Source organism: Mustela nigripes, chromosome 12 (assembly GCF_022355385.1).
Source record: "Mustela nigripes isolate SB6536 chromosome 12, MUSNIG.SB6536, whole genome shotgun sequence".
NCBI classification, from domain to species: domain Eukaryota; kingdom Metazoa; phylum Chordata; class Mammalia; order Carnivora; family Mustelidae; genus Mustela; species Mustela nigripes.
In genome coordinates this window covers 4,794,405-4,821,534 of record NC_081568.1, presented here as the reverse complement: position 1 = coordinate 4,821,534, position 27,130 = coordinate 4,794,405, and the positions used below count along the sequence as shown (strand labels likewise).

Genomic DNA, 27,130 nt, shown 5'->3' with positions numbered 1-27,130 from the left:
TCAGGTCATGATCCCGGGGTCCTGGGATCGGGATCATTGCTCAGCGGAGCCTGCTTCTCCCTCTGCCACTGCCCTGCCCCCTGCTTGTGCTAATTCAAAAAGCAAATTTTTGTGAAGTGCTATTTTTAAGTGATCTAATATGACCTAAGGGAGATGTAGAAGGAGCAGTTTCTCCGGAAAGCATCATCGGTGCCACAGTATCACACAACGGGCTGGTCGGACACGGCACATGGACGGTGTCCCGTCAACGGTGTGAGGGACTCCGTCCCGGCCCAGAAGGTGAGCAAACCTAGGTTTCAGCTGCCGTTCCTCTGTACACAGCTCTGAAGTCCCCAAACCAAGGAGAAGGGAACTTTTCACTGCTCCGTTTGAGCTCAAGAATGTGAAATGGTAGAGCCGCCCTTCCTCTTGAGTGGAAAGCAAACATTCCAACACAAACGCCATCTGGTTTCCAAAGTTTATTAAAAATCAAAGAATAGAAAAACTTTACATAAAAATATGTCAATTTTAGCTTCCACATCGTTGTCCACACACACACAAAAAATCGAAACATGATACCGTTTTGTTCACCGTGTAGCGCGCGACCACAGGTGGCCAGGCCAATTCATCCGGCTCGCCACAACAGGGTGGAGCGTGGCGCCTGTGTCTGTGAATCGAGCTTTAAAATGCACCCCTGCGGGACCCGCGGCCCACAGGGGTTCCTTAATGTAGGGGGACAGTCAATATTGCTAATGTGTGGAGATTAGTACAGGCCTACGTATCAGTTTTTATAAATATTTCTTTATCAATAGATTCACAATTTAAATATCTTTAAATATTTTTGATAACTTTCAATCATCAAGAACTGCAAACATGTGCTACTCTCTTCTGGAAGGCCCCCTGGAGAAGCCACAGCCACAGCCAGGGACCGGTCCCGGGGAAAAGCCAAGCCTCTGGGGGTCTTGGGGGAGAGCCCAGGACCCCGCCCCCAGGCCACACTCGAGCTCCCCGCTCCGCACATCCATCAGATGTCGTGGTAGTTCAGTCTCTTTGACTTGACCTTCTCTACTAGTGGACTTCAAAGACCAACCTACCTGTAGTGTTCAGCAGGGCCGGAACCCCCCATTTTAAAAACGGGAGGTCAGGTGACCTATGAGATGCAACTAACACCCAGGACAACTGTGGTGCTCCAAAAACTCAGGGTTCGGCCACGTGGATATATTCTTGCTCAAAAGAAGGTAACGAAGACAGCGGCTGTCACGGCAGACCATACCTGCACACCACACCTGCACAGTGTACCTGTCTGCTCTCCAGGTCGCGCGCCGGCTGCTCCGGGCGGGCCCCGACCCCGGGCTGTGCCCTCCTGCGACGCGTTACAAATACTCCCCCGTGCACTGAGCAGCTGAAGTACTCTTCGTAGATTTGCTCTTAACAGAACGAACGCATACTACTACACAGATTCCTCAACGGAATCAACATAATTCCTTTCTCCACATTCCTAAAACTGGGTGCCCTTGTCCGCGCTGATGGTCACCGGACCCATCCTGGCAGGCTATGTGACTAAAACAAACCGAAGCACTTCAAAGTTCACATTTTTTCTTTTTTTAAGATTTTATAATGTGACAACCCTTTCTCCCCTTAGAAAGTTATACTTCTGGCACTTTAAATGCTGGATTTGTTGTCTACTTGAAAAGAACCGAAAACCAAAATGTTAAAGGTCTGCGGTCAGAGCGAGACGACAGACAGGCCGGACGGCAGGGCCGGCGGGCAGCTGGTCAGAAGGCCTGGGAGCCGAGCCCCTGCAGGGAAGCGCGGGGCTGCTCGACTCCCCCGCCACGAACAGAGAGGCCTCGTGTCTGACCAAAAGAAAAACACAGAAAGAAACCCCGAGCCCCTCCCTCGCGGTGTTGGTAGCGGTGCTCCTCAGACAACCAGCCGACACGATGAACCCAACTTAGAAAATGCGACTCGGGAAAGGACCTAAGCTTGTTTAAAAAACCTCCTCCCTTAAATATAACTTATGTGAAAATATGAATTAAATAAAAATATCTGAGTTATTGCACAAATCATAAGTTTTCAATATTTACATAGAAAAACAGTTCTGAAATTTGAAAACAAAACGTGAGGGCAGTGACACAATGGCGACCTCCCAACCCTACCCACTGGGGAAGGAGCGAGAACGGGGGCTGACCTCTGCTACTCTGGCGGACGTGCCCTGGCAACACCCCAACCACAACGGACCCAGACCGGCCGCCGGTACCACCGGTCCCGGTCCAGACCTGCTCCGGCCCTGAAGGAGAAGCGTCCCGGGAAGGCAGACACAGCGTCCACGCTTAATAAGGCTTCACAGATGAGCACAAGGAGCTGTTCTTTCAGATGGACGTGACCACCACACGAGGGACATGCAGAGTGGTCAGCGGCGGGCGGTCCGAGGGGCCCGGGCCGACGTGCTGGATGCTGGTCTCAGTTCCCGGCTGGGCGCCGAGGCCGAGGGGAGGGGGGGCGGGAGGCGCCATCAGGGGCTATTATCTGCTCAGACTGACGGGCAGGCTGTCCCTCGTGTGCGTGTGTTTTTTCCTCCTCCAGCCGGTGCGGTTGTACTGGTGGTGTCCTCGGTTGCCCACGGGGGGCCGCACGCCTCCACTGCCCACGGAGCTGTACGTGCCGCCCTGGCTGTGGTTGTGGGAGCCTTTCAGGGACAGCTTCATGCCGCTGTGCTGCTGGAGAGACAGAGCGGGACGGCAGCATGGGCGGCTGCCCGGGAGACCCCAGACGCCGCTGCTGCGGGGCTCGGTCGGGGGCAGCACGCCTCCATGTGCCCCAGCTGCGCCCCCCACCCCCCCACACCAGGCCCGTGGACGGGGAGCGCGCACAAGGGCTGCACCCGACTGCCACGTGCAGTGTCCCGGGGACGGAAGGAGGAAGGAGCGCAGAGCCCCAAGCTTGCAGGGTCACAGGGACCGCTACACCCAGCAGACAGTACCGCGCCCACTTAGCGACCCGGCCAGCTCAGAGCACATCCACACTCTCGCATCTGAAGCCGTGAGCGTCACACTCCCAACTGGTCCTGTGTGGGCACAGAACGTTATCGTCCCCGCTTCAGCTCTGACGTCGTGCAGACACACGCAGGAGTTCACGTCCAGCGGGCCGCACTCCGGCTCCCACAGGAGGGACGCCGCACACGCCAGGCGGGCACTCAGGCTGCTGCTCTACCCGCGGCCTGGCGCGAAGCCCACCAGGAGAACACGGCCGCTTTCGGGAAGGGCGCAGAGCAAACAAGCAGCAGGGGGGGTTGTGCGGGAAAGCCAAGATGCATTAAGGAAGGTGCTTTCCCCTTCAAGGAGTTCTCTCGTGCCCGTCCTTCCAGCAGGCCAGCGGGAGACGCCCGGGGTGCCCTGAAAACCCCCTTGTGACCCGAGGGGTGAATCCCAGGAGGAAAGCTCCCTGACTTAGCTCCAAATGAACACAACAATCTGGCCTTAATGACAGCTTCAGAGAGCCAACCCCTAAACATTAAAAACTTACCGGCAAAATACAGTCAGATAAGCAACAGAGAAATGGACGACGGTCATCGAGGTCAGTGGCCCCAGTGTCGTCAGAGCCCAAGGGAACACAATTCACCTTCAGACACTGCACCTGACTCCTACAGGCAAACGTTGCCACAGCTCTCAGAAACACTCCGGCCCTTCAAGGGCACAGGGAATGAGCTAACAACCTGTTTTCCTACTCCAGAACAGTTGCTTGTGTGCAGACTCTGGACTTAGAGAAGCCACAAGGGCACCAGCAGATGCATTCCCGGGACCCCGCTGGAACCAAGAAAGCAGACCCCATGCAGGGCCCTTGCCCCGGGCGCCCAACACAAAAGAGGAGCCGGTGAAGCCACAACAGGCCGGGCGGCACCGCGCCACGGGTCCCACCAGCATCTGTTCCTGACGTATCAGCCAGGTGTTTGGCATGGAAGTTAATTCAGTGGAAAAGGAAGACAGATGCTTAAACTATATTTGAAAATAACTTTTAAAGTTTCATTCACCACAAAGAAAAACAAACAGGAAACTGAATGATGAGAAAACAAATTCCATTTTAAATCACATCTCTGTGGAGCCCCATCTCTGGCGGAGAGAGCGAAGCCCTGGGCTGTGGACACCGGGCCCGGGCCAGGCAGGAGGCCTACCTTGTGATACAGGTGAGGGCTTGAGAGCGGGTTGGGAGACGCGGACGGAATGGCCGGGGAAGACATGTGGTGGACAGCTTTCAACGCCGGAGTCCCTTCAACGCTGACTTGTCTGCAAGGGACGGGGGCCACCCCCAGGGTCGGTGGAGGTATCGTAAACCTGGTCTAGGAACAGAAAGACCAGAGGCATCCATGAGGCCCCAGGCCAACAGAGGTCAGCAGTTTTTGTGCTGAGGCCCTGAGGGGAGGGCGCTGCTTCGGAACGGCCATTTGCAAACAGGCTCATTCACAGAGTCTGTGTCTGCCTCTAAGTTGAAGGCATCTGTTTTGCATCAGAAGCATTCCACACCCTGCCATGGCACTCCAACAGAGAGCAGGTCCAGTGACGCGCCAGTCGTAAAGTCTCGTTCATCACAAAGACCAAGCCACAGCTCAACAGATCAGTCCTCAGAGTAACACCTGCCCCTGGTCTCCGGACAGAGCGGAAACGCAGCCCCACCCGCAACCCAGGACGGGAGGCCGGACACCGGTCGAGGCGATGGCCCGTGGAGGGTTGCCGGCCTGCAGATGGGTGCCGCAGAAGGCTGGTCCCGCCCTGCCTCCCGTCCCTCCGGCCCTGGGCCCTGGGACCGCCTGTCTTTCTGCATCACAGAGCCCGCGGGCAGGGGTGCCGGTGCGAAGCTCTCTCAGACCTCCGGGACCTGCACAGCTCACCCCGAGGAGCCCCACGCGTCTGCCCTCTCGGAGACTGGCTGCGGCGCCACCCCAACAGCAGTGGATGGAGCGGGAGCTGGGGTCTCCCGGGCGCTGCTCTATGGGGGCGACAGAGCCCCCACATGGGGGCTGGAGTCCATGCAGCAGGCTCTCTCCTCGGCGGGGTCTTCCCTCACCCGGGAGCCCGTGTCCCTGGGAAGAGCCAACGCTTGGGTCAGCTGGACTCACGCCCCCGGCTCTCAGGGCCCATGTCACCCCAAGCGGGGCACTCTGTCGTCCGCAAACTCCCAGGGACAGAGTGCCGGTGATGTGCACGGCGGGCGCGTACTGAGCTGCTCCACTAGAAGCCAAGTTTACAGATTAGAAACAAAACGAGAAAGTGGGCCTCGAGCCTTGGCTTACGATGTAAATGATCTTAGCTTCAACCTTACCCGCTGTTAGCCAAGTGACAGAGGGGACCAGGGTGCCAGCAGCGGCCTGTGACCAGCCAGAACCACACACACAGCATCGGGGAGACCACTGCCCTGGGCTCCAGCGTTAGGCTCACGCAGGACTGACACCATCCCCAAGGCCCGGGAGCCCCGTGAGAACTGGCCCTCCCAGGGCAGAGCCCGATGACAGACAGGAATCTGCAGGTCTGCCAGCGGCCACATCTCTCTCTGCTCAAATTACAACCCACACCGCAGAGATGACCTTCCTTCACAGGTGAATTAACACAGGTTTTTACACATACATGTTCAATTATGTTTAACCTTGGATACCACACTTAATATTTTTTAAATTATCTTTCAGGCTTCTAATTTCATCTAAGTTGAAAAAAAAGAACAGAGGACATATTCTATATACTGTCTAATAATAACTTGAGGAAGTCAAAGTTTTAGTGTAAACTTCTTGACAGTATAAACGTAGACACTCTGAGAGGAAGCAGGACGGTGGTCCTTTCCTGCCAGGGGCGTGGGGCAGGTAGTACCCGAATCCAACTGACGTGGCCCCAAGGACCACAGTCTCGGGCACGGTATCAGTCATTTTCAGAAAGATGCTCAACCCGGACCTTGTCTGAAGACCCTCAGTGCTCGAGAGCCAGGAGCCCCCCTGGCACAAACACTGCACAGGGTGATCCTCAAGGACACAGTCTTCTAGAGAATGACAGGAGTTAATTTGATCTGTCCACGAAGGACAAGGATGCCCTACAAGATAGGAATGTACCTTCTGAAGATTTCCGAAGATCTGTCCCTAATTCTATGGTACCAGGCGCCCCCAGAGCACCTGCACCAGCTCAGACGCGGTCCCCAGGGGCCCGTCTGGAGGAAGGGCATCGGCGCGCCGCATACCTGAGTGTTAGTTGTCATGACCAGCGTTCTGGAAGTGGCGGACTGAGGCTTGCCACTCGGCATGGGCAAGGCGGTGGGGAGACCAGCCAGCAGGGGCGTCGGCGCTTGCAGACTGAACTGGTAAACGCTGGGCGTTGTGCAGGGCGGCGTGTCCGAGTCCTTGGAGTAGGAAAAACAACGGGGACAACCGCAGAGAGTTGTGCTGCTTCCTCATGACGCTGCCGCAGAAGGGCATGAGCACATGGCCCGAGCCACTGAGATGCCCTCCCACCAAGTTCCCTCATGGAACACGGGACAGGACAGACCCCTCACTTCAGCGCGTCACCCCATGCAAACTCTAAGACGCTCTCCCAGGGAGTCGCTACAGCTGTGTGAGAGGCAAGGATGGGGTCCCCGACGGCCGGCAGAGGCTCGTGGCAGAGCGGGGGCCCCGCGGTGCTGTCTGGGGGGCTGCACAGACACACCCGGAGGGGAGGTTACGCACCCTGCGACGGACGCTCCCCAAGGGCACACTCACGATGTCACTCCCGGAAAGCGAAGACACTGAGGAGGCGGAAGAGCCGGACGAGAGCAGCTGGGGGCTGGGCAGAGACAAGGTCAGGCGCTGGCTGAAAGGGGCCTCCGGGTCCAGGCGCTGGGGCGGATCCCCGTCGCAAGCACTTACTCGCTCTTTTATCTTAATTCTGTTGTCTGTGGGAACAACACAGCCCAGCTGAGCCACTCGCTAAGAGAACAGTCGCGCACACCCCGCCAGACAGCCTCCAGCCACAGGGGCCACCGAGCCTGGACACGTTGCTAACAAGACTCCCAAACTGATTTCTGATTTACCTAATTTACTTAATTTTAAAAATTGTACTTCTTGGGGCACCTGGGTGGCTCAGTGGGTTAAGCCTCTGCCTTCAGCTCAGGTCATGATCTCAGGGTCCTGAGATCGAGCCCCGCATCGGACCCTCTGCTCGGCAGGGAGCCTGCTTCCCCCTCTCTCTCTGCCTACTTGTGATCTCTCTCTGTCAAATAAATAAATAAAATCTTTAAAAAAAAATTGTACTTCTTTCAGTTATTAGACAACCTTGAGATATGTCTAGAACAACCTGGATGTGTAAACAGTTTTCAACTGTAAATCTTAGGGACTCTGCAGCAGGGTACACGTCTCTGGGGAGGCTGGGGCAGGGAGCGCTGTGCACACCGGGTGTCATGGGCACAGCACCAGCCCGGGGGGGTGGAATCGCTCCAAGACTCTTTATGCAGACTCCATGTTGAAATGTTACTATTTCGGGGGCGCCTGGGTGGCTCAGTGGGCTAAGCCTCTGCTTTCGGCTCAGGTCATGATCTCAGGGTCCTGGGATCGAGCCCCACATCAGGCTCTCTGCTCAGTGGGGAACATGCTTCCTCCTTTCTCTCTGCCTACTTGTGATCTCTGTCAAATAAATAAAATATTTTTAAAAAAAAAGAAAGAAATATTACTATTTTCAATACTATGCTGAATAAAATACAATAGGAAAAGGAATTTCACCTGTTTCTTTTCACATTTTTAATGCAGTTACTACAGGAAACTTTAAAGGTCCGTGCAGGGCAGGCACTGTATTCCCACTGCCCTAAATCTCCCAGCTGGAAACGCTTACGGAAGACGAGGCCTTTCCTTAGAGGGAACAATGAGCACCGAGGGACAGAAAGACACTCCGAGGGACAGAAAAGACACTCCCGCGTCAAGGCATCAGAAGCTCAAGAGTAGCGCGGCCGGACAAGCTCTCACCCAGCTCAGGTGCCGGGGGGGCCTTGCCGCCCCACTTCTCCTTGATCCACCGCCGGTAGTCGATCACCTCCTGGGTCACTTTGATGATTCTTCCTAGAGTACTGCAGAGGGACAGCGGGGGAACCAACGTGCTGCAGAGCGGCTGCGGAACCCACAAGCCCTTCTGACTAGCTCTTTTATATTTTCAACAACATATCACTTTGTCAAGAAAAAACAAGAAAGCCAAAATAATTTTACAAATTGTGTTCTGATTTCTGATGCCGGAGCCCAAGTGCACTCTGAGATCACACTACAGAGAAAGTGGGTTCCCTTACACAGATGTCCTTGAGCCTAGAGCCGGCTACTACAGAAGATGGCTTCAACCCTGCGCATGAGCAGGAGAGCACCCCCCCACCCCGCCCAGCACCCACGAAGGTCTGGTACCAGCAGACGGTGCCGAGACTGCGGACCCCGGCACAGAGCCCTGCCGGAAAGCCCCGCTGAGTAGGCAGAGGCACAGAACCCACCGAAAGGCGGTGAGTGCGAGCGCCGGGATCCCGGTGCTGCACAGCGCCCGCCGCCTCTCGCCACCACCTTCCTCTTCCTCCTCTCCACTGCCCTCACTCCCTCCCTCCGCCCGCCAACCCCGCCACCTCCCAGCCACTCTGCAGGATTTCTCACTGCCAATAAAAGTGCACACTGCACAAGTGAGCTCAAACGCAGAATGAGGGACTGGTCTGCAGGAGAGACGCGGGGCGGGGGGGGGGGGGGGGGGGCGGGGCGGACCCACGTGTACTCTCCCTTTAAGCTCATCATGTGCATTTTGAGAACAACCTGAAGAAAAAGCATCACATTCCAAAGTGGGAAAAGGCCAGAAATCATTTCCCCAAAATAAAATGCCCTGAAGAAATGGTGGACAACCCCCAAGTAAGAAATTTTCAGTGCTCAGCCACGGATGAACCACACATGGCCCTCCTCATCGATCATCGCAAGTTCTACTAGAAGGTCCTAGAATGGTGCATACTGGTGTACACATTCTACGCCTATGTAGTAGGATATACACAGAACGTACTATGAATGGCGAACCCATCCATAAACCTAATGGAGGCCAACAACCGAGGCCAACAGCGCCCCCGCCGCACAGAGGCGGAGGCAGGGAGCTGCCAGGCCACCAGGGCTGTGAGCCCAGGACAGCGACACATGACCTGCATTACCTTTCCGAGTCTCTGTTGGGATAGGACCTCGCGAGGGGTGACACGGCGTGACTGAGGACAATATAGGCGTAGTCGAACACCTGCTTCACCTGCATGGCCCCGTATGAGCTGCGGCCAACGTCATTTCCTGAGACAGAAAGGCAGCTGTAAGACCCTGCAGACACCGGGCCCTTCGTCCAGACCTGTGTGATCGTCCCAGTTCTTCTGCAGTGGGCCCTGGCCATGGACACACTCCCTGACCACACCAGAGAGCCAAGGCAGCAGCCTCAGTCCTAGTGCAGCCGTGCCGACAGGGCGTGCACTGCAGCGGGCCCCTGGCTCGGGCACCCTGCAGCTCAGTCAGCACCCGCCGGACCTGCAGGAAGAGAATCCTTCAGGGCAGAACGCATGAGGTCTCCTTGGGACCAGATGGGTGGCAGATCAGATGAAGCCACCGTCACTGCAGTCACCAAGTGAACCCCAGTCAAGGAACGTTTAATAACAGCACAGTTTGGGATTTTAATTCACATGAACTCATTCTTCACAATTCAAGGAAGCAGAACGTTCTAGAAGCCATTCTGAGGACTGGAATTTTCTCTTTTCCAGGTCTGACACTATAATCCAGTGATAACGTGGGCTTTTGTTTTTCAAGTACATTTAAACAGACACTGAAGACACTGGAATCCCTGTAATTTGACTGATCAAACACAGACAAACGGATGTGAAAATACGTTCCTCTGCTGCTGGGAAAAGCCAGACTGAAAAAACATCCGTCAGTCCTGCTACTTGTGAACAACAGGACCCTCAGTAGTTTCCTGCCACAAGATTCTTAAGAAGTGAATGTCATACTCCAGCAGCCATGAAATGAAACAAACAAAAAAAAATCCATTAAATTTAAGGACATTAAAAATATATATAGAAACGGAATAACAAAAAACACCAAATACAGATGCAAGGGACAAACTTGGGCAAAAAAAAAAAGCGGAGCATGACGATGGAAAAGAGGCAGGATCCCACAAAGTCACTAGGAACACAGCCAGGCAGACACACGGACAAAAGCATGTGAATGTGCACAACAGGAAGACAGGTGCAGTGCACCTGGAGCGGAAGGTCTCCACCACTTTTTGTCACCTGTCACTGACTTCATCACCAACAGTAACAACAGTGTCTCACATACTAGATGCTCAATAAGTATTTGTGGACTAGATAAATAAATATTTGCTTCTCCTCACTCATCATTAAAGAAATGCAAACTTGGGGCACCTGGGTGGCTCAGTGGGCTGAGACTCTGCCTTCAGCTCAGGTCATGGTCTCAGGGTCCTGGGACTGAGTCCCGCGTCGGGTTCTCTGCTCAGCAGGAAGCCTGCTCCCCCTTCCCTGCCTGCCTCTCTGCCTGCTTGTGATCTCTTGTCAAATAAATAAATAAAATCTTAAAAAAAAAAGAAATGCAAACTCAAGGCACATGTATGTTGCATGGATCTATCGGAGCAGCGAGGATTATGAAGACGAACCCTAATGAAGGCGGAAGGCGTGCCCTTCCTTATGCTCCTGGGAGTAGAACTAGGGAAACCAGACACCACCTCGGGACGGCCAATGCAGCAATCCGCACAATAGAACATGCCATCCACACACACGGAGGGGATCTAGAAGCTGTTCTGAATGAAAAACACAAGTCGCAAAACTATATGTATTACATGATCCATTTAACTAACAAGACTGCAATAAATATTAATATCCATGTAGGAAAAAAATGGAGAAATGCACATCAGAATGGAAGGGGACTGTGGTCTACTTTGCTTTTCTGTGATATACTTTTTGGAAGTGAGTGGTTTATGATGAAATGTAACAAATACCTTCCTAATCAGAAAAAATAAACTTTTATTCCTTAATTTTTATTTTCTACATTTTTCTGGTAAATTACAGAACATAAACACATTCCAACTTTATAAGAAGTGAACCAGAAGGCATTAAGACACTTCCGAAGGTATCCCCACTAACTGTCAGGACAGCGGGAACCGGCATCGAGGCAGAGGAGCCTTGGCTTGGGGACCGCAGACACCGGCTTCCCCTCCCTTGCACCAGCCACCAGCCAGGCCCCCGGCTCACAGCCAGTGAGGAGCAAGGCACCCTTACCAGGCAGCAGAGGGTCCTCAATGCACAGCATCGACGGTCTGTACCCACTGGTCATGGCTTTCATGATCTCTTCTTTGGCGATATAGGCACCTCCTTCTTTTATTCTAATACCAGTTTTCAAGTAATTAAAATTTCTTCCATAGAGTTCAAAAAACTCTACAAGAAGCATTCCAAGGTTTTCATCGGCTCTCCGGGCATCGATTCTCGGATGCAACTGGAAAAGCAACAGACCCCACATTTGGACTCAAGTCACTTTCTGAAGACTGCATGCAGCGAGGTCCGCTACCTCATGGCTCGGCTAGGACACACCCCAGCGCCGCCTGCTCACTCACCGCGTCCTTGCGGGCGCTCCGGGCGACACCCGGAGGCACCCGCGCAGCCTGGAGGCCTTAGTCAGTACACAGTGCTGGAAAGAAAGAAAACCTCTAATCTGGATTTTTTATTACATTTTAATTCTCTGAAACTCATCATCCATTGAGGGTCTTCCTACTGACACAGACCTCTGATTAACAAGTCACCCAAAATGGATCACTAAGCAGACCGTATTCTCCACAATTTAGAGTCAACTAGACATCATGCTATAGGTTCTAACCTTAATCCCATTATTCAAGACAACCCACAGAGGGCAGTATGAGACTGAACGGTGTCAGTGTGCCAGTCCGGAAGAGGAGAGATTAATTTTTAACTGTGTACAGGTGATTAGGATTGTGTCATAATATTTACACCAAATTTACATCCCTGCTTGTCACACTGATTAGTGCCGGCCCCAGTTCAGTGCCACATTTGCTTCAAGCAGGTAATGGACCTATTCTGAACATCGGCCTCTGTCTGCGGACATCGTCCTGACCCAAGAGGCCCACAGTGCAGACCTGTGCGGCCCATGAGGACAGCCACAGCCATGGGTGGCTATTTCTACTTAAGTTAATTAAAACAAATTAATTAAACAATTAGTTGGCTGGCCACAGGACAAGCACTTAGTCGGCACGTGTGGCTTGGGTCCCTGATGGCCTGTGCAGACCCAGGACACGCCAGAGGCATGGGAAGGTCTAACGGACGGCGCAGGTCTGGATACTGATGGTCACATCCAGGGGAAATCACAGCTCCTGACAGAAGCAGGAGGGCTGAGAACTTACAACTCACAACTCCCTGAGGAGAGGCACCTCCAGACGCTCACCAGTATTTCTAGGGTCCACAAGCACTGTGGCTTCTGAGGATCTGCTCGGGCAGGACAGTATTCTCTAGTTAAACACCCGAGAGCTGGCCGGTGCAAGGCTGGGCCCTCTTACCTCAGTGAGTCAAGAAAGGCACTCAGACGCCACGACAGGCACAGCTCTAAGGCACCGAGGGGCGAGCCAGCCAGCCACTCTGCGTGGGAGCTTCCGTGGGGTCATGGGACTGCTGCCAGGACCCCATGGGGTAAGGACACAGGAGGCACTGAGGCCAGTGCCCAGCACCATAGAAACAAGGGGCAGGCATGATAACGAGGCTACTGAAATAATTCAAATCAGGAAAAACATGAAGAACTAAGTCAAGAGCAACAGGTTATATTTAGAAAATATCCAAACATTAGGGAAGAATGTCTCCAAGGGTAGCATCACGGAGGAAAACACGGAAGGCAAAGCAATGTGATTAAATTGTAAGAAAACAGGTGCGGGGATTCTGTTTTCACTATTCCTCCAGTATTTCTGGCAAATATGCGCCACGGAAGTCAAAATAATGAGGCGGCGTGACCGCGACCTCCATCAGCAGTATTAACGGGAAAAAGAGCTGAATTTGGACATAAAACCCTAAGCACAATCACAAATACAAAATTAATGGCAAACGTGGAGAAACAGCTAGAAGATACAGGAAAGATTTCATGAAAAACAGAATATCCTTCATTCAAGAAAATATAAATGGGGTTAAGGTTTCCATTAACTCAGAAACTATTTTATATGTTAAGTAACTAACATGTAAGTAAGTGTATACACACATTAAATAAAACTATCTTATATGTCAAGTAAGTACCAACATCACAGCACTTAATACGTCTAGGTAGGTTTTCTATTGACAGGTTGTCCCACGGTACTCAATAAAATAAGGGCAACATAAAATCTGAGACAAAATATTTATGTCTTATCAATCTGAGAAGAAAGGCTCTCTCCTCAGCAATTTTTTTTTTACCATATGTGTTTCCTAATTTTTTTTCTGAAACAAATTTTTCATAAATCACAGTCAGTAACCAAGAAAATCAGTTTTTTATCGTCCATCAAGACATGAAAGTCTCTCCATGGACAGTGTCCTCAAGTTCAGACCGGCATGAGCCTGATGGACAGATGAGGAGAGCCTGCCCCCCTCAAACTGTGCAATCAACTATGACAATGAGCTGTAAAGGAGAGGAGGAAAGAAGTACCCATCAAAATAGTTGTATTGTGACAATCAGAAGTCAGTTTCTCTAAAACAAAGCAGAAGCGTGCAGAGCCAGGGCAGTGGGAACCCCCGAGGCAATGGCTTCACAACATCAAAGGAGAATGTGCAACGTGCTCCCACGTAAGGCTGCAGAGAGAACGCACACTCACCTGTAGAAAACTAATGGCCATTAAAATTAGGCTGTATGAGCTAATTCCACCTGTAAAAACTTCATTCAGGTCCCTCTGCAGGAGGAACTGTTTCAATACTAAAATCAAGTAAGGCAGCAATGAATATTTCTGTAAATTAAAAAAAAAAGAAAGAAAAAAGATCAGTTAATATACCTTTAAAGATGTGTCATATAGCAAACTTCACAGAGTAGAAAAAAAAGCTTTCTCAATCCTCTTACCACCTAGAAGGCTCTAGGCCCATCATCCTCCATTTTTAGGTGCCTGAGAATTAACTGTGTGAAGCCTTGCTAAGTGCCCCCCGGGAGCCACATCCCAGGTCGAGGCTGGAGGAGCTCCTCCCCAAAGTAGAGCTCAGGGAGAAGGAAAGGAGTGTTTTCCTTCCGATTAGTTCCCGAGGCCTAGCTTGCTCCGTGACAGGTGCAGGTTGGGGGCAGGAGGGAGGGGATGAGGCCGTGAGCCAGGAAGGTCCTGGAACCGAGGCGCAAAACTCCAATGCCCAGAGGCCCCCAGGAGAGGAGCGGGGGGGGGGGGGGGGGGGGGGGGATGGTACAGCCCATGAGGCAGGAAGCCACGAGCAGAAGAACATGGACAGCAGCTGAAGGTAAGAAGGAAATGGAGAGGCTGGCGAAGAGGGCTGGGGGCCAGTGGAAGCATCTGCTGTTTTCATGTTCTGCTGGGCCCAGAATTTAAGGGAAGCAGTTTAGGCGGACAAGCCTGCTGCTGCACAGTTAAGGGAAAAACTGAAGGAACAAGGTCCTTGAACCTGTGGGAAGAGGCAGTTATCCACATTACGATGCTGAGGTTGCCTCTGTAAAGGATTTCAACCCTTTCCCTAAAACAGGAGCGAAAGACCATCTACTTAACTGGACCACACACTTGGTCCACTAGCTCCCATTGTTAGGCACTGAGATGATCCAAAGTAAGCCAACTATATCACGATGCATTCCACTTCCAATAAACTTAACTCGCAGATCAGGCACACTGAGCTCTCGGGATGGTCATTTTGTAATCATGAGAAGAGCACTTTCACAAACTCTCTAAAATAACACTCAACTTTGTGGTTAGCCAGGAAAGTAAATCTACAAAACAGCTACATAACTTCGGTGTATCTCTAGAAATAATATTGCAAGATAAATAATTCAACTGTAAGTCTTTATCATTAAAGACTATTGTTCAGTTTAAAGTCCCATAAGATGCCCAACCTAACAGGTCCCCATTCTGACAGTGCTAACTCGCCGGCAACAGCACCTTCATGTAATTCTTGATGAGCTCTGCTGCCCGGACCCCAGTCTCCATGTTAAAGCTGATGTCCACTTTAACTTCAGTCTCCTGGTCTGTGAGTTTTATTATCGGTACCTGCGAAGAGTTAATTAAAAAAAAACAACTAAGCTTTAATGGCCAACATTCACTGCAGTCTGGCATCAAAATGTTTCCTATGTTGTACACAGAGGTTTTTTTCCCTAACTCACGAAAGGGCTGAGAGATCATGAACCCCAGACTTTAAAAAATCAGAAGAAAAGGGACTTTTGCCAGGGTCGGCCACCTCAGTCCTGGCACCCAGGCCCCTGCCCCACCCCCAAACAGTTAGGGTTTACCTCTGCCCAGCCCTCCTGGACAGACTCAAAATCAGCCACTATCTGCGGAAAGGCCGGGGCTCCAGGAGGACAAGCGAAGTCCCTGACCCCCCAGTTCCAACCCCCTAGGGGTGCCTGATGATGGAGCAGGGCGCCAGGTCCCCAAATGACATTTGCAAGAAGTTCTGAAAACACTAAGATTAAGTTAAAAGCCAGTTTTTCAATTGGGTTTTGTGCTAATGTTTCTTCAAACAATTCTACACTAAGACAATTAGTGTTTTCACGAAGACAATTTAACTAAAAAAACAAACAAACAAACCCAAACCAAAAAACCACTTCCCTGTAAAACCGGAGAATAAGAAGCTATTTTGGAAATATTCTCATCAAAAAGACAAGGTGCTCAAAACCAGCCTCACCGAAGCGGCCCCAGCAGCCACAGAGGCCACACTCCTCCCGACCCCCACACAAAACTCTCCTTCCCTGAACAAAAGGCAGGACTTTATTTCCCTCAGCCTCCAAGGAATGGAAAAGGACGTTCTCTGACCAAAACGAGCGAGGTCTAATTAGAGGCTTAGGACACCTCACAGAATCCAGGGTGGCAAACTGCAAAGGACACACTGTGACAGGGATGGGCAGCGGGTGGTGACAGCGACTCCTGGAGATCACCAGGACCGCTAGGCACAGTGAGCCCCAGCCAGTGTGGTCTAGGAAGGCAGAAAAAAAGACGCTTTCCCAAGCATCTTACCACGAACTATTTCAGAAGAAGCCCAAGCCTCCACAACATACTACCTCCCTCGTGAAGAACTGCTGTCCCCATCACCACTGGGGACCTTCCTCTCCACGCTCACTGAGTGCTTCCCCGAAACCACTCCTGGTGATCACCTGCCCCCGCACACTCTCCTACATACTCCCAGGCTGAACCCCAGATCCTAGAGATTACTAACAGTGCCACAATACTTTTTTTTTCAGTGGGTGTTCAATATACACAACCTTTCTTCTTAAACACAGCCATCACACTGGGCTCCGGGGCCCCGAGCCAGATGATGTGGAGGCTGCCCGGCGCAGAAGGCTGCCCACCAAGAGCTCGCAAGGAGAGAAAGGAGCAGCGGAAGACCAGGGCGGCTCAGTTGCCCTTATGTCTCTCTCTGCTGCACCCCTGGCAGCAGAGCAGACGGTGTGGTGTCACTGCAACACCTACCGGACGCGGTCTGTCCTCCAGAATGCTCTGGAGCCCAGGACAAGCAGGCCTGGCCTCTTCACCTCTCTCCATCTAAAGCAGGATACCTGGTCAGAGACAGCCATCACGTTGTTCTCTCCGAGAAGCCAACACCACGGGACAAACAGCAGAGCCCCGAGAGGACAGGGCTCCGGGATTTAATCGTGACCACAGAGAGGGCAAGTGACTTCATTTCTGAACCGTCTCTAATCCTGGACTCCGAGAAACGTGACGAGTACACGTCAAAGCACCCTCATCTTCCAACTTCTCCCCAAGATCAAAGGTTTTTATACGGGTAAAATTTTGAATGAAAGAATAGGCAAATTTTGTTTCTTAAATATAACTTGGCAGTGGTAACCACTTTCTGGGCAGATGGCATGCTTTCACCAGTCAACTATGTGTGCCTGAAATGGCAGCCCTGAACGCGTCTTTTTCTCACAGTCCTAATGAAAGTCGAACAATCGTATTTTAGCACCAAGGGCAGTGTGATGCTCTCAAGCCTGCAGTCACTTGGGGCGTCATGAAATACGTTCTCGGCTAGTGATCCCAACATTCTAAACAAATGCAAGTACATTTATATCAGCAGGAGAGAGGTCTCCTGTCCACAGCCTAAGCTAAAGCCGCAGGCGAACCACACTGCCGGCAGGTATGTGAGCGCCCACGCGGGGCTGCGGGCCGAGGCCCCACACTTACTGTAGCTTTGTCAAGGACTTTGATGGAGCACGGCTCGGCCACGTTGTGCTTCCGCAGAGCTTGCTCCAACAGCTGCAGAGGAGGGCGCTCCCACTTTCCAAAGACCACTAAGTCGATGTCACTGGACGGAAGAACAAGTGAGTGTGAAGGCTCGGCTCGGCTCACATCACTCCCCAGGAACACACACATCTGGGGCGGACCGTGCCACGGCGTGCACACACCCAGCTCTTTCCAGGGCCACACACACACCCCTGTGAAGCACGCCCCTCTGAGGGAGGGAAGGCGCACTTCCTGAACTACTGGAAACAGAGATGGAGAGCCAAAAGGCTGAGTTCCCCTGCATCCCCAGGGAATCGAGGAGGTCCGGAATGAAAACCGCTGCCCCTCTGAGGCTCCCTGGCTCTTTCCTCCTCCTGTGCCGTCTACACGGCATCATGCCTGCTGACCTGGGCTTCCTGGGCACCTGGAATCTGGTCAATTCCCTACAGGCCCTGCTAATGCCGACCCCAAGTCCTGAGACGACAGCCTCTGCAGTCCAAATCGTTAAGAGTGGGTGAGGAGACCACAAGCTCTTAACAAAACAATGCACATAAAATGGATCTGGGTACCGAGACAGCTCCTGACACGAAGACACTGCAGAACAACTTTAAGACGCGATCTTGTTGGATGTTTTTCAATTAAAAAAAGACAAAATACTACTTAAATAGAATTTTGCTTAAATCTTCATTAAAACGGAAGATCAATTTTCAAAAACCTATCCAAAACCAGCAGAGCGTCTTCCACCGCATTTTCTTCCGGTGACGCTCCCGCGGGTCTTCACATTTCTGGGGCCTGCACTTTTGCATGGTACTTCAGTACTGAGTGCAAGAGAAAACTACACTCAATTATCCTAACACTACATTCAGTTTCACTTGCAATTCTTCCTCTGTACTCCAGTCTTTTCCTTTAGCTCCCATTTCTAGCCTGAGAAACCTACTTGTAGCCCTGACACACACGCAGATGGGCCCACCCCAAGCGCGCGGCAGCACGAGCAGAGCGGCTCGGCCGGGAACCCACCTGGTCGGGAGGTAGAGGCCTGTGCTGAAGCTGCCGAATATCTGGACCTGGAAGGGAAGCGCGGCTGCGTCACTCTACCGGCTGCCACTGTTGAGCCCCTGCTGTGCCCTGGCAGGCCACAAGCTCACTCTGGGGCCAGACACACCTGCCCTGCAGGCAGGGGCCAGAGGGGGGAGCGGGGCAGGGTGCAGCAAAGCCCCACCAAGCAAAATCCTCTTTGCCCGCCAGCTAAAGACCTACCCCAAGAAGGAATGTTTACAAACTCGGGTTAAGAGATGAAACAATTATTGGCGACAATTTTCAAACCTGTAGCTACAGTGCAGAAGTCGGGCTCTGCCCCAGGGCATCCAAGATCACAGACAAAGATGCGGAGTGAAATCACAGGAGAGGAAGGGAGTGAAGGGGCTGCCCCTGCCCCCTGGGGGCACGCAAACCCTCCCAGCCCAGCTCACCGTCCCTCACTGGGTGGTCTCCAGTTACGTCACCACCAGCAGGGCAGGCTGACTGTTCAGGGAGCCCTGGACCGTCGTCAGCTTGGTCACAAGGACACAGGTCACTGCCTATGCCAAGCACCCCATGTGCCCACGACCCCCATCTCAAGGCACACACGTTCATGCACAGTAGAAGTGCGAGGTGAGGGAATTCTTCCCAGTTCTACAAAAAGGAACGTATGCTACGTTGCATAATGAGGACAAGGGGTAGAATTTCTAACCTCAAGGGGAGCTGAAAAGAACGGCAATCACACTACTCCAGACACAAATTTCCCCCGGCCCACGGTCCCCACACTCACCCAGAGCGCGTGTGAAGCATGGGTTGTGCCCCCGCCCCCCGGCAGCCTCTTGGGAAAGTGCGAGGCAGGGCCTGGGAACCCACGGGTGCCACCCCGCCACCCACCCCGGGCCCTCGAGGGCCAAGCCAGGGACTCAGGGCCAGGGACACCCTAGGAGCCCGGGCCCTCGCCATCCCTGGGGTGACCCAAGTGCAGTAAAGAGTGACCCACGTCAGCCGCTGGCCAGAGGTCTTTAACCACGGTTTCGATCCGCTTCACCACCTCCCGTCTCATGGCTGCTTCTTCAGGACAAGGGGACATGAAGTTATAAAAGTCAATGATTTCCTCATGAAGTCTGGAGGACAAAAGAGAAAACACACTCGAGTTACTGTTACAGCTGAGCACGTGCTGCGCAAGAAACAACGGCTCTTCTTCCCACCACGAGCCCCAGGCTAGACAGGAGCCCCAAGGCGGACCCCCCGCAAAGAAACCCCCAGCAGACCCCCCAGAGTGCCCCCGACAGACTCCCCCACAGCCGGCTCGCTGCAGCGGTGCAGACCCACAGGCCAACCCTGCCAGCGCCAGGACGGACACTGCTCTGGGCGCTGAAAGCTGCATCCACGATGGCCACGGCGGGGCCCGCCCTAGGAAGCCAAGGACATCCCATTCCTGGAGGCCAGAGCGGGACCCTGCAGGCCACCAAGCCCCCCAGGGCTACCACTCAGCTGGCTTCTCCTGAAGGCGCCAGCCACCCAAGGAGTCTCCAAGCCAAGGTGGATAGGGCCCTCTTCGGAACAGAGCTCCAACAGTAGCATTCCCACAAGAGGGAGATGAGAGCCGCCTTGCTGGCACTCAGCCTCCCCTAACCCCAGGAGCCACCTCTCGCGCCCTCCACCCGCCCCAAGCGAAAAAGGCCGTCCTGGGGCAGGCCGGGCTTGTGGAGTTCACTTTCAGGGAGCTGAAAGTGAAGACTCCTCCAGTTACGTGAAGACTCCTCCTGGGAGAAGCAAAGACCCTCATCCCCAGTCAGTCTGAAAGATAAATTCTAAGGGCCAAGTAACCAAATCCTGGAAATTAAGACAAATCGAATTCACCTGTTTCACTCTAAGTTTGATTAATAAAAGAGAAGACAAAATAAAATTTGCTCAATAATAATACAATGTTAGCTCAACAGCTAGCAAAATAGTTCGCACACCAGAAGGGAATACTTCTCAACAGGACAATTAATAAAGGCAAGGGGCCTCCTATCCCCTCACACACTCTACTGGCCCTTCTGTCTCACCTGAAGTGCTGCCCACACCCCGAAAATCCACACAGAGCCACCATTCCTAACACTCAGCAGCAGGTCGGAGGGGGCCTGGAGGCCCCTGCAAGCATTCACGGGACTCTAGGAGGAAACCAGTCCTCAAGCCCCTTGTTCTCGGTACACCTACAAGACCAATTACGCTATCGCTGGAACTTAAGGTCTATCGCGTCTACGACAGTGGTTCGGCCAGCCATGAGGACAGTGTTTAACATATCCAAGAAGGCTATAAGTCATACAAAATTGAATTTTCCCAAAATACCTATCAAACTCCCAGGTTTGGGGAGTAAAGCTTCTGTCACTTCAACAGTCACTAAGCACCAACAACACCGTAAAGCATCAAACCACAGCCCTATGGCTGAGTAGCTCAGATGGCCGGTGTGAGTCTGAGACGTCATCTAGAACTTGCCATCAACTGGCCACATGGTTAAAAGGACCCGGTACGTCAGGTTAGTGGGTTAGTGGCCACACCAGGAAGAGCCGAAGGTGACCCTGGCTGTCAGCAAGGACATCCTGTGGGGTCTCCTGCGTCAGTCACTGTCGAGGCGGAGAACTGCTAGAAGGCGCTCTGCTGGCCATCACCTGGTCCCTGGAAAGCACAAGAGCATATGCTCTCCTACAACTCCTAGTACTGCTAACAGTGTAAAATTTAGAGACAAAATAACAAGGAGAGACCTAATTAAACAATCAGCCCAAAGTCAAAGAAGCATATCCAAGCTAGCACACTAAAATTCTACCCACACCCCAGAAATTTAGTAGCTAAAACACCTCGTAAACAGGGCATAGCAACGTGCGCACTGTGCCACCAACTTTCTCTTAGGCTCGGCACATCTGAAATAACAACATAAAACTGCGCCCCGCCTGCCGGCTTCCAGGACTCCCGTGCTCAGTCACCCTCCACACACCGGGACACGAAGGGGCACAAAGGGAAGGCCTGCGCCGGTCCGCGCGGACACGATCCCATCGGTGGGACAGTGTCAGTTCTATCTGACGTCTGCTTGGACAGAAGAAGGGGCTGCCGAGCACTTCTCTCCTGCCCGTATTTCAGGACAGATGAACAATGAGGTCGAGGCATGCCCACGTTCCCAGAGCAGGAAGTGGCGCCAAGAGGAACACACAGGTCTGCTGGTTTCAAGTGTCCCGTCTGCCGAGAGGATGCACTAAGAACACACACATCTGAAATGAGCATGGAATGGGGCCTAAAAATGACCTGCGGTAACCAGTGTTAGCCAGGAAGAGTATTTCTGCTTTGCCTTCCGGGACCAGAAGAAGCACTCTGGCCGACCAGGGGTGTGAGAAGCCCCCGCTGGCCCTTCCTCAAGGCAAACAAGGTTCGGCGAGGCACTGGTGGCCCCTGGAGCTGCTTCAAGACCACGGCGCTCTGGGCTGTGAGGACACCAGTGGCCCAGAGAGACACAGGAAGGTCTAACCATCGTGATATCCAGGCGAACTCCAAGACCCCCTCAGCTGCCTGCCCTCCAAGTGAGGAAGCACCAAAGACCAAGGACCAGGTGAGGGGCAGGGGACTCGAGCAGGGGACTCGAGCAGGGAGGGGACAGCTGACCACTCCGGGAGGAACAGTGGAATCAGAGCCGTTGAACAGAACCCACGCCAGACGGGGCAGGCAGCACCCCTGCCCCCATGCCCCTCCCTCCCTCTTCCCTGGGCCCTTCCGGAGCCTGGTGCAGGGCTCACGGCTCACGGCCTAATCCCGGCACCAGAACACCACTTGCTCGTGGACAGCATCTGACCCACGGGAACGGATGAATCAAAGCACCATTTAGTTAAATAAATATTTCACTTATGCGCCTGTCATTTAAGATCACGTTTCCCTTAAAATATATCCCAACTTCACATCCCAAACAGTGCCAAAGAGCCCGCAATATTCTACTTCGTGCTAACGTTACCCGTACTTACTCTCACTTTAGGAAGCTGCATGTGTCTGACAACACACTTTCACCAGCACGCGCCGTCAGCCGCGCACCACTGCAGGCGTCAGCACAACCCTGGCCATTTTATGGGCCTATGACCCACATGTTCAACTCTCCAAAGCAGCTCCTCATGAACGTACATCATCATTTACATCCATACGATCGTTACTGCCCAGAAACAAACATGAGGAAGCTCACTCTTCTCACGTATCAAACCTCAAAGGCATTTCACAGCTGACAAGAGATCGACAGAAAACCACACCGAAGTCTCCTTCTCCACAATTAGCTGCTGCCTCGTAGGGCACAGCGTCAGCCCACCAGCGGCCGGTCTCCAAATCTCCCATGACAATTTCTACGCTGTGACCATCACAGAAGAAACTCCTCTATGAAAGATCACAGAGGTGGCATCTCAAAACCAGCAGGAAACTATGATTATTTAATGGGAGGCCCTGGGACACGGCCTCCTGTGGCAGAAGCTGGCTGTCCACCAGGACGCTAAGGGGCCCCTCCCACAGCCTCAGGTGGCCAGCGAGCCATCGCCTGGCCCCTGTGAAGCACAAGGAGCACATGCTCCCCAGCGGAGGCTGGCAACACACTTCCTCAGACGGTTTCTTCAGGGCAGAGAGGCCCACACAACCCTGAGAAAGGCCCCTAGTGTGGAGCAAGGCAGGCAGGCAACACAGAGGGATAAGCCCGTGATCTGGATTGGACAACCAGGGCTCCATGAATTCTGTCCTCTGTAGCCAAACCAAATCCCGATGCAGGAAGCTAAAGAGAACGGTGTGAGACTCCTCCCTTGTTCTACACTTGAGAATGGGATACAGATGCAGAGTTGAAATTTCCAGGTGAAAAAAAAGCCAAGAGAAGAAAAAACCCACAGGAACCACCCCCTATTTGGACTTGGAGGAGGCTTTTCCAGACTCCAATATAAAACGACAATCACAACACCAAGACTGAAGAATTTCATCCAAAACCATGCTGAGTATAAACAAACTAAAAGCCAAATGACAACTGTACAGGGCAGAAACATGACAAATCTGAGTCTGCACTAGACCAGGCCATGGCCTACCCTGGGGTAAGCGGACAACTCACCGCTTCCGATGAAGCGGGACCTCTGGCCGTAGGTCATGGTCCCCTGTGAGTCACTGTCCTCTCATTAAGAACAAGGAAGATGGGGGTGCCTGGGGGGCTCAGTGGGTTAAGCAGCTGCCTTCAGCTAAGGTCATGATTCCAGGGTCCTGGGATCGAGCCCAGCGTCAGGCTCCCTGGGTAGCAGAGAGCCTGCTTCTCCCTCTGCCTGCCTCTCTGCCTACTTGTCAAATAAATAAATAAACTCTTAAAAAAGAAAGGAAGGAAGGAAGGAAGGAACGAGGAAGATATGTGTGCACCAGAAAGGAAAGACCCCCCATGACAGACGGCTGGTGCAGGTGAAGACACAGCCCCACCTCCACACGAATGTCTGCCCCACATACGCACCACATACGTGAGAAGGTCCAGTAGGCCACATGCCAACGCCCAGCCCACACTGTCTCCCACCCAGAAGGGCAGGGGGGCTGCTGTGCAAACACTCCGCTTTCTACTCCAGATACTTCTTTACTACTTAGGCCTTTTTGTGTTTTACAAGAACGTGCTCATTATATAAATTTTAAAAATACACAGGAAAAAGTCAACTGCATTTTAGATGACAAGACTGTGATTTTTATATTGTTTTTTACTGGCGTGCATTCTCTAATTTTAATGACGAATACAGATTTATTTAAAAAAAAAAAAAAAACAAACAAACAAAAGGGGAAGAAGAAGAAGAAGATCAAATTAAGCTTCCAAACTCCGGAAGCCTCTTCCCGTCCACCTACCCCAAGACCATGAGTTCCCAGAGCAAGGCTGGCTTGTGCGGGTCCGGGTTCACAGAGCAGGCGCTGAGCACAGACAGCTGAGGGGTGCACAGGTAGCAAGCCCAGGGCGGGAAGGGGAGGGGAGGAGAGGGGAGGGAAAAGAGGAGAGGGAAAGGAGGGGAGGGGAGGGAGAAGGGGAGCGGAGGCAGCCGCCTGCTCTCCAGCAAGGTGCAGCCAACACAACTTGGCAGGCGGGGACAGGTTCTGTGCGAGGGGCTACTGAGCACCTGCCCTGGCGACTGCAGCTGTCACCTGACTTCATTTAACTCTGGACAGCCACCTGTGACATCTCAGACAGGCTCTCTGGCTGCTTCTTCCCAGACAGGCCAAACCTAAGAGGGAGCAGGCAGGGGGAGCCCCATAAGAGCAGGCTTCTCAAGCTTCTCCAGAACAGGACGCATGGGCTTGGTCACTCCCCCAGGTCGTCCATCTTCCCACCCTCGCAGGCCTGGCAGCCCACAGAAACAGAAGTGGCCCGCCGCGGGTAAGGCTCACTTTGGGGGCTCCGCCACCTGCACAAACACCCCCTCCCAACGGAGGCCACGTGGAGTAACAACACACTACTGCAAACAACGCTGCAGTGAACACAGGGGTGCACCTCCCTTTTCAACGTACTGTTTTCATTTGCTTTGGGCAAATACCCAGTAAAATCACCGGATGATATGGTAGTTTCGTATTTAATTTTCTTAGGAAACTCCACACTGGTTTCCAGTGGCCGCACCCATTCACGTTCCTACCAAAAGCGCACAAAGGTTTTTCTGCACACCCCCGCCAGCACCTGTTACTCCTGTCCTTCTGACACCAGCCATTCTGACAAGTGTGAGGCTCTACCCCCTCGGGGCTCTGACCTGCATCTCCCTGACGATGCGTGATGTCAGGCATCTGCACAAACGACGTGCGGGAGAAGCCAGCGGCCCGCGGCAGGTGAGCGGACAAGGATGCGGCACCCGGGTACACTGCAGCCGTCCTCGGCCGCGGAAAAGAAGGACATTTTGCCATTTGTAACTACATGGATGGACCTCAAGGATATTATGCAAAGTGAAATAAGTCAGATAAAGACAAAGAGCAGACGATTTCACTTACATGTAGAATCCAAAGAATATGCAAACCACAAAAAGAGCCCAGAAATGAACTCATAAAGTCAGGGAAGAAACATGGTTGCCAGAGGGGCGGGGGTGGGTGACGCAGCAAATAAGCAAAGGGATGAAAAGATACAAACTTCCGGTTAGAAAATAAGTCGCGGAGTCGCCGCGGGGACTGGAATGCAGGCCACGTCTGGAGAAAGGTGATGGCCACACGCATCTGGAGGGAACGCCAGGTGACAGACAGACGCAACTGCTGCATCAGTGCCGGGCGCCGGAGGCAATGTGATGCGGTGTGACAACTGCACTTCCATTAAGAACAAACAAAACACTTCCTAGTAGGTCTCCGGACTCTCTTTTCTAAACTTCCTCTAAAACAAACGTTTTAAATCCTTGGGGCTAAATGTGGACACAAACCATGTCTGCCAAAGCTAGGTGTTACAGCTCTTGATGTCATTTCAACACGTGTTCCGCGCTACAATGAAGCTAGGCTTTGACGGCCCAAGAAGAGGTCAGTAACAGCGGTGCTGATTAGGGCATTTCCGAAGAAACTGATCTAATTACGGAGCCGGGCAGACGATTGTTCCATCTTCACTAGGAAGCACTCACAGGTCTGAAATGGGGAGGCAAGTTTCCATGCGTGGCTGGGCACCAGATCAGTTCAAAAGTAAGCGTTTTTCTTCCTTCATGGTACACTGCACAACGGTGCATCTTTTTAGGTCAGCTGATCCCTACAGGAAGGTGCCTATATACAAAGTTTGTATTTCCGACCCACAAAAACGGCAGCTTGATTCAAATGGTTCGACTTTTTGCATGCAATGACACCTCGAACCCAGCAGGATACGGGATTAGAAGCTGACCATATGACATGCTTGGGGAGCAACAAGAGTATGTAGCCAGGACCCACACGAAGGCGAGGCCCACTCAGCCACTGTCCAGCCACAGAGCCATGAATCGAGTCAGGAACCTCTGCACGGAGCCAAGAAGCCAAGTGCACCCGGTGCCGTGGAGAGAGCACACAGATGCTCGCCTCACCCTGCAGGAGGTCACCGGCTTGGGCATGGGCAGTGGGGAAGGAGGGCTGCTGCCCTGTGCACAAGAGCAGGACCACGGGAGTGCATGGCACACCCCGGACGGCCCGTCTCTGGAAGCAGAACGCGGCGGACACTCCGGCCAAGGCAACGGCTGGTACAGACCAGGTGCAACTCTGAGATTCGATCCGGGAGATTCTCACACTGGCACATCACAGTGGAGCGAGCCCCGAATGATTCCTTTTCTGGGTATTTTAAGATGGACATGGTGAGGCTGGCTTGCAGTAACTTTCAGTTTTAATCACAAAAGCACTGGACCTCCGAAGCATTATTCTCCGGTGTACTTTTAAACTAAATCCTAGAATACTAGAAAATAAAGCTCTGTAATGAAATGAGAAAGGCGTTTCTCATCTACAACTGCTCTCTTACAGGAGTCCAACCGTTCAAAGGGTAATGACTGCTCAATTTTTAGTACATTTCCCAAATTAATTTCTGCTTTTAGTACCAAATAATGAAGGTCAGCAACATTTTAGTGTCTATCTTATGAGCAACTGGTGTATGGTTGCTGTAAATATTTGTGAAACCCAATTCCATGGGCTATTTTAAAAGGTGAAAGATGTATTATTCAGTTACCAAGTCAAACTATCTGATTCACAGCAAATAGAGCTATTGATGAACACAGACAACCCACTGCGGAAGGGTGATTTCTGATTTTCGAAGCTGAGCTGGTGGGGTTCCATGGTTCTCAGAG

The 27,130-nt window shown here is 52.5% G+C and overlaps 1 protein-coding gene across 1 annotated transcript in view; it reads right to left on the bottom strand.

Moving 5' to 3' along the window:
* Positions 1-443: 443 nt before the first annotated feature.
* TENT4A (terminal nucleotidyltransferase 4A) overlaps positions 444-27,130 on the bottom strand; it is a gene marked incomplete at its 5' end in the record, with an annotated part of 45,828 nt that continues 19,141 nt past the window's right edge. Inside the window, 12 exons of the mRNA XM_059416771.1 lie at positions 444-2,699; positions 4,151-4,315; positions 6,196-6,354; positions 6,713-6,885; positions 7,949-8,049; positions 9,142-9,268; positions 11,254-11,467; positions 13,812-13,940; positions 15,081-15,188; positions 17,316-17,436; positions 18,372-18,418; positions 19,372-19,495. Coding sequence (XP_059272754.1) covers positions 2,505-2,699; positions 4,151-4,315; positions 6,196-6,354; positions 6,713-6,885; positions 7,949-8,049; positions 9,142-9,268; positions 11,254-11,467; positions 13,812-13,940; positions 15,081-15,188; positions 17,316-17,436; positions 18,372-18,418; positions 19,372-19,495 — 1,663 coding nt within the window. The remainder of the gene's footprint in view (positions 2,700-4,150; positions 4,316-6,195; positions 6,355-6,712; positions 6,886-7,948; positions 8,050-9,141; positions 9,269-11,253; positions 11,468-13,811; positions 13,941-15,080; positions 15,189-17,315; positions 17,437-18,371; positions 18,419-19,371; positions 19,496-27,130) is intronic.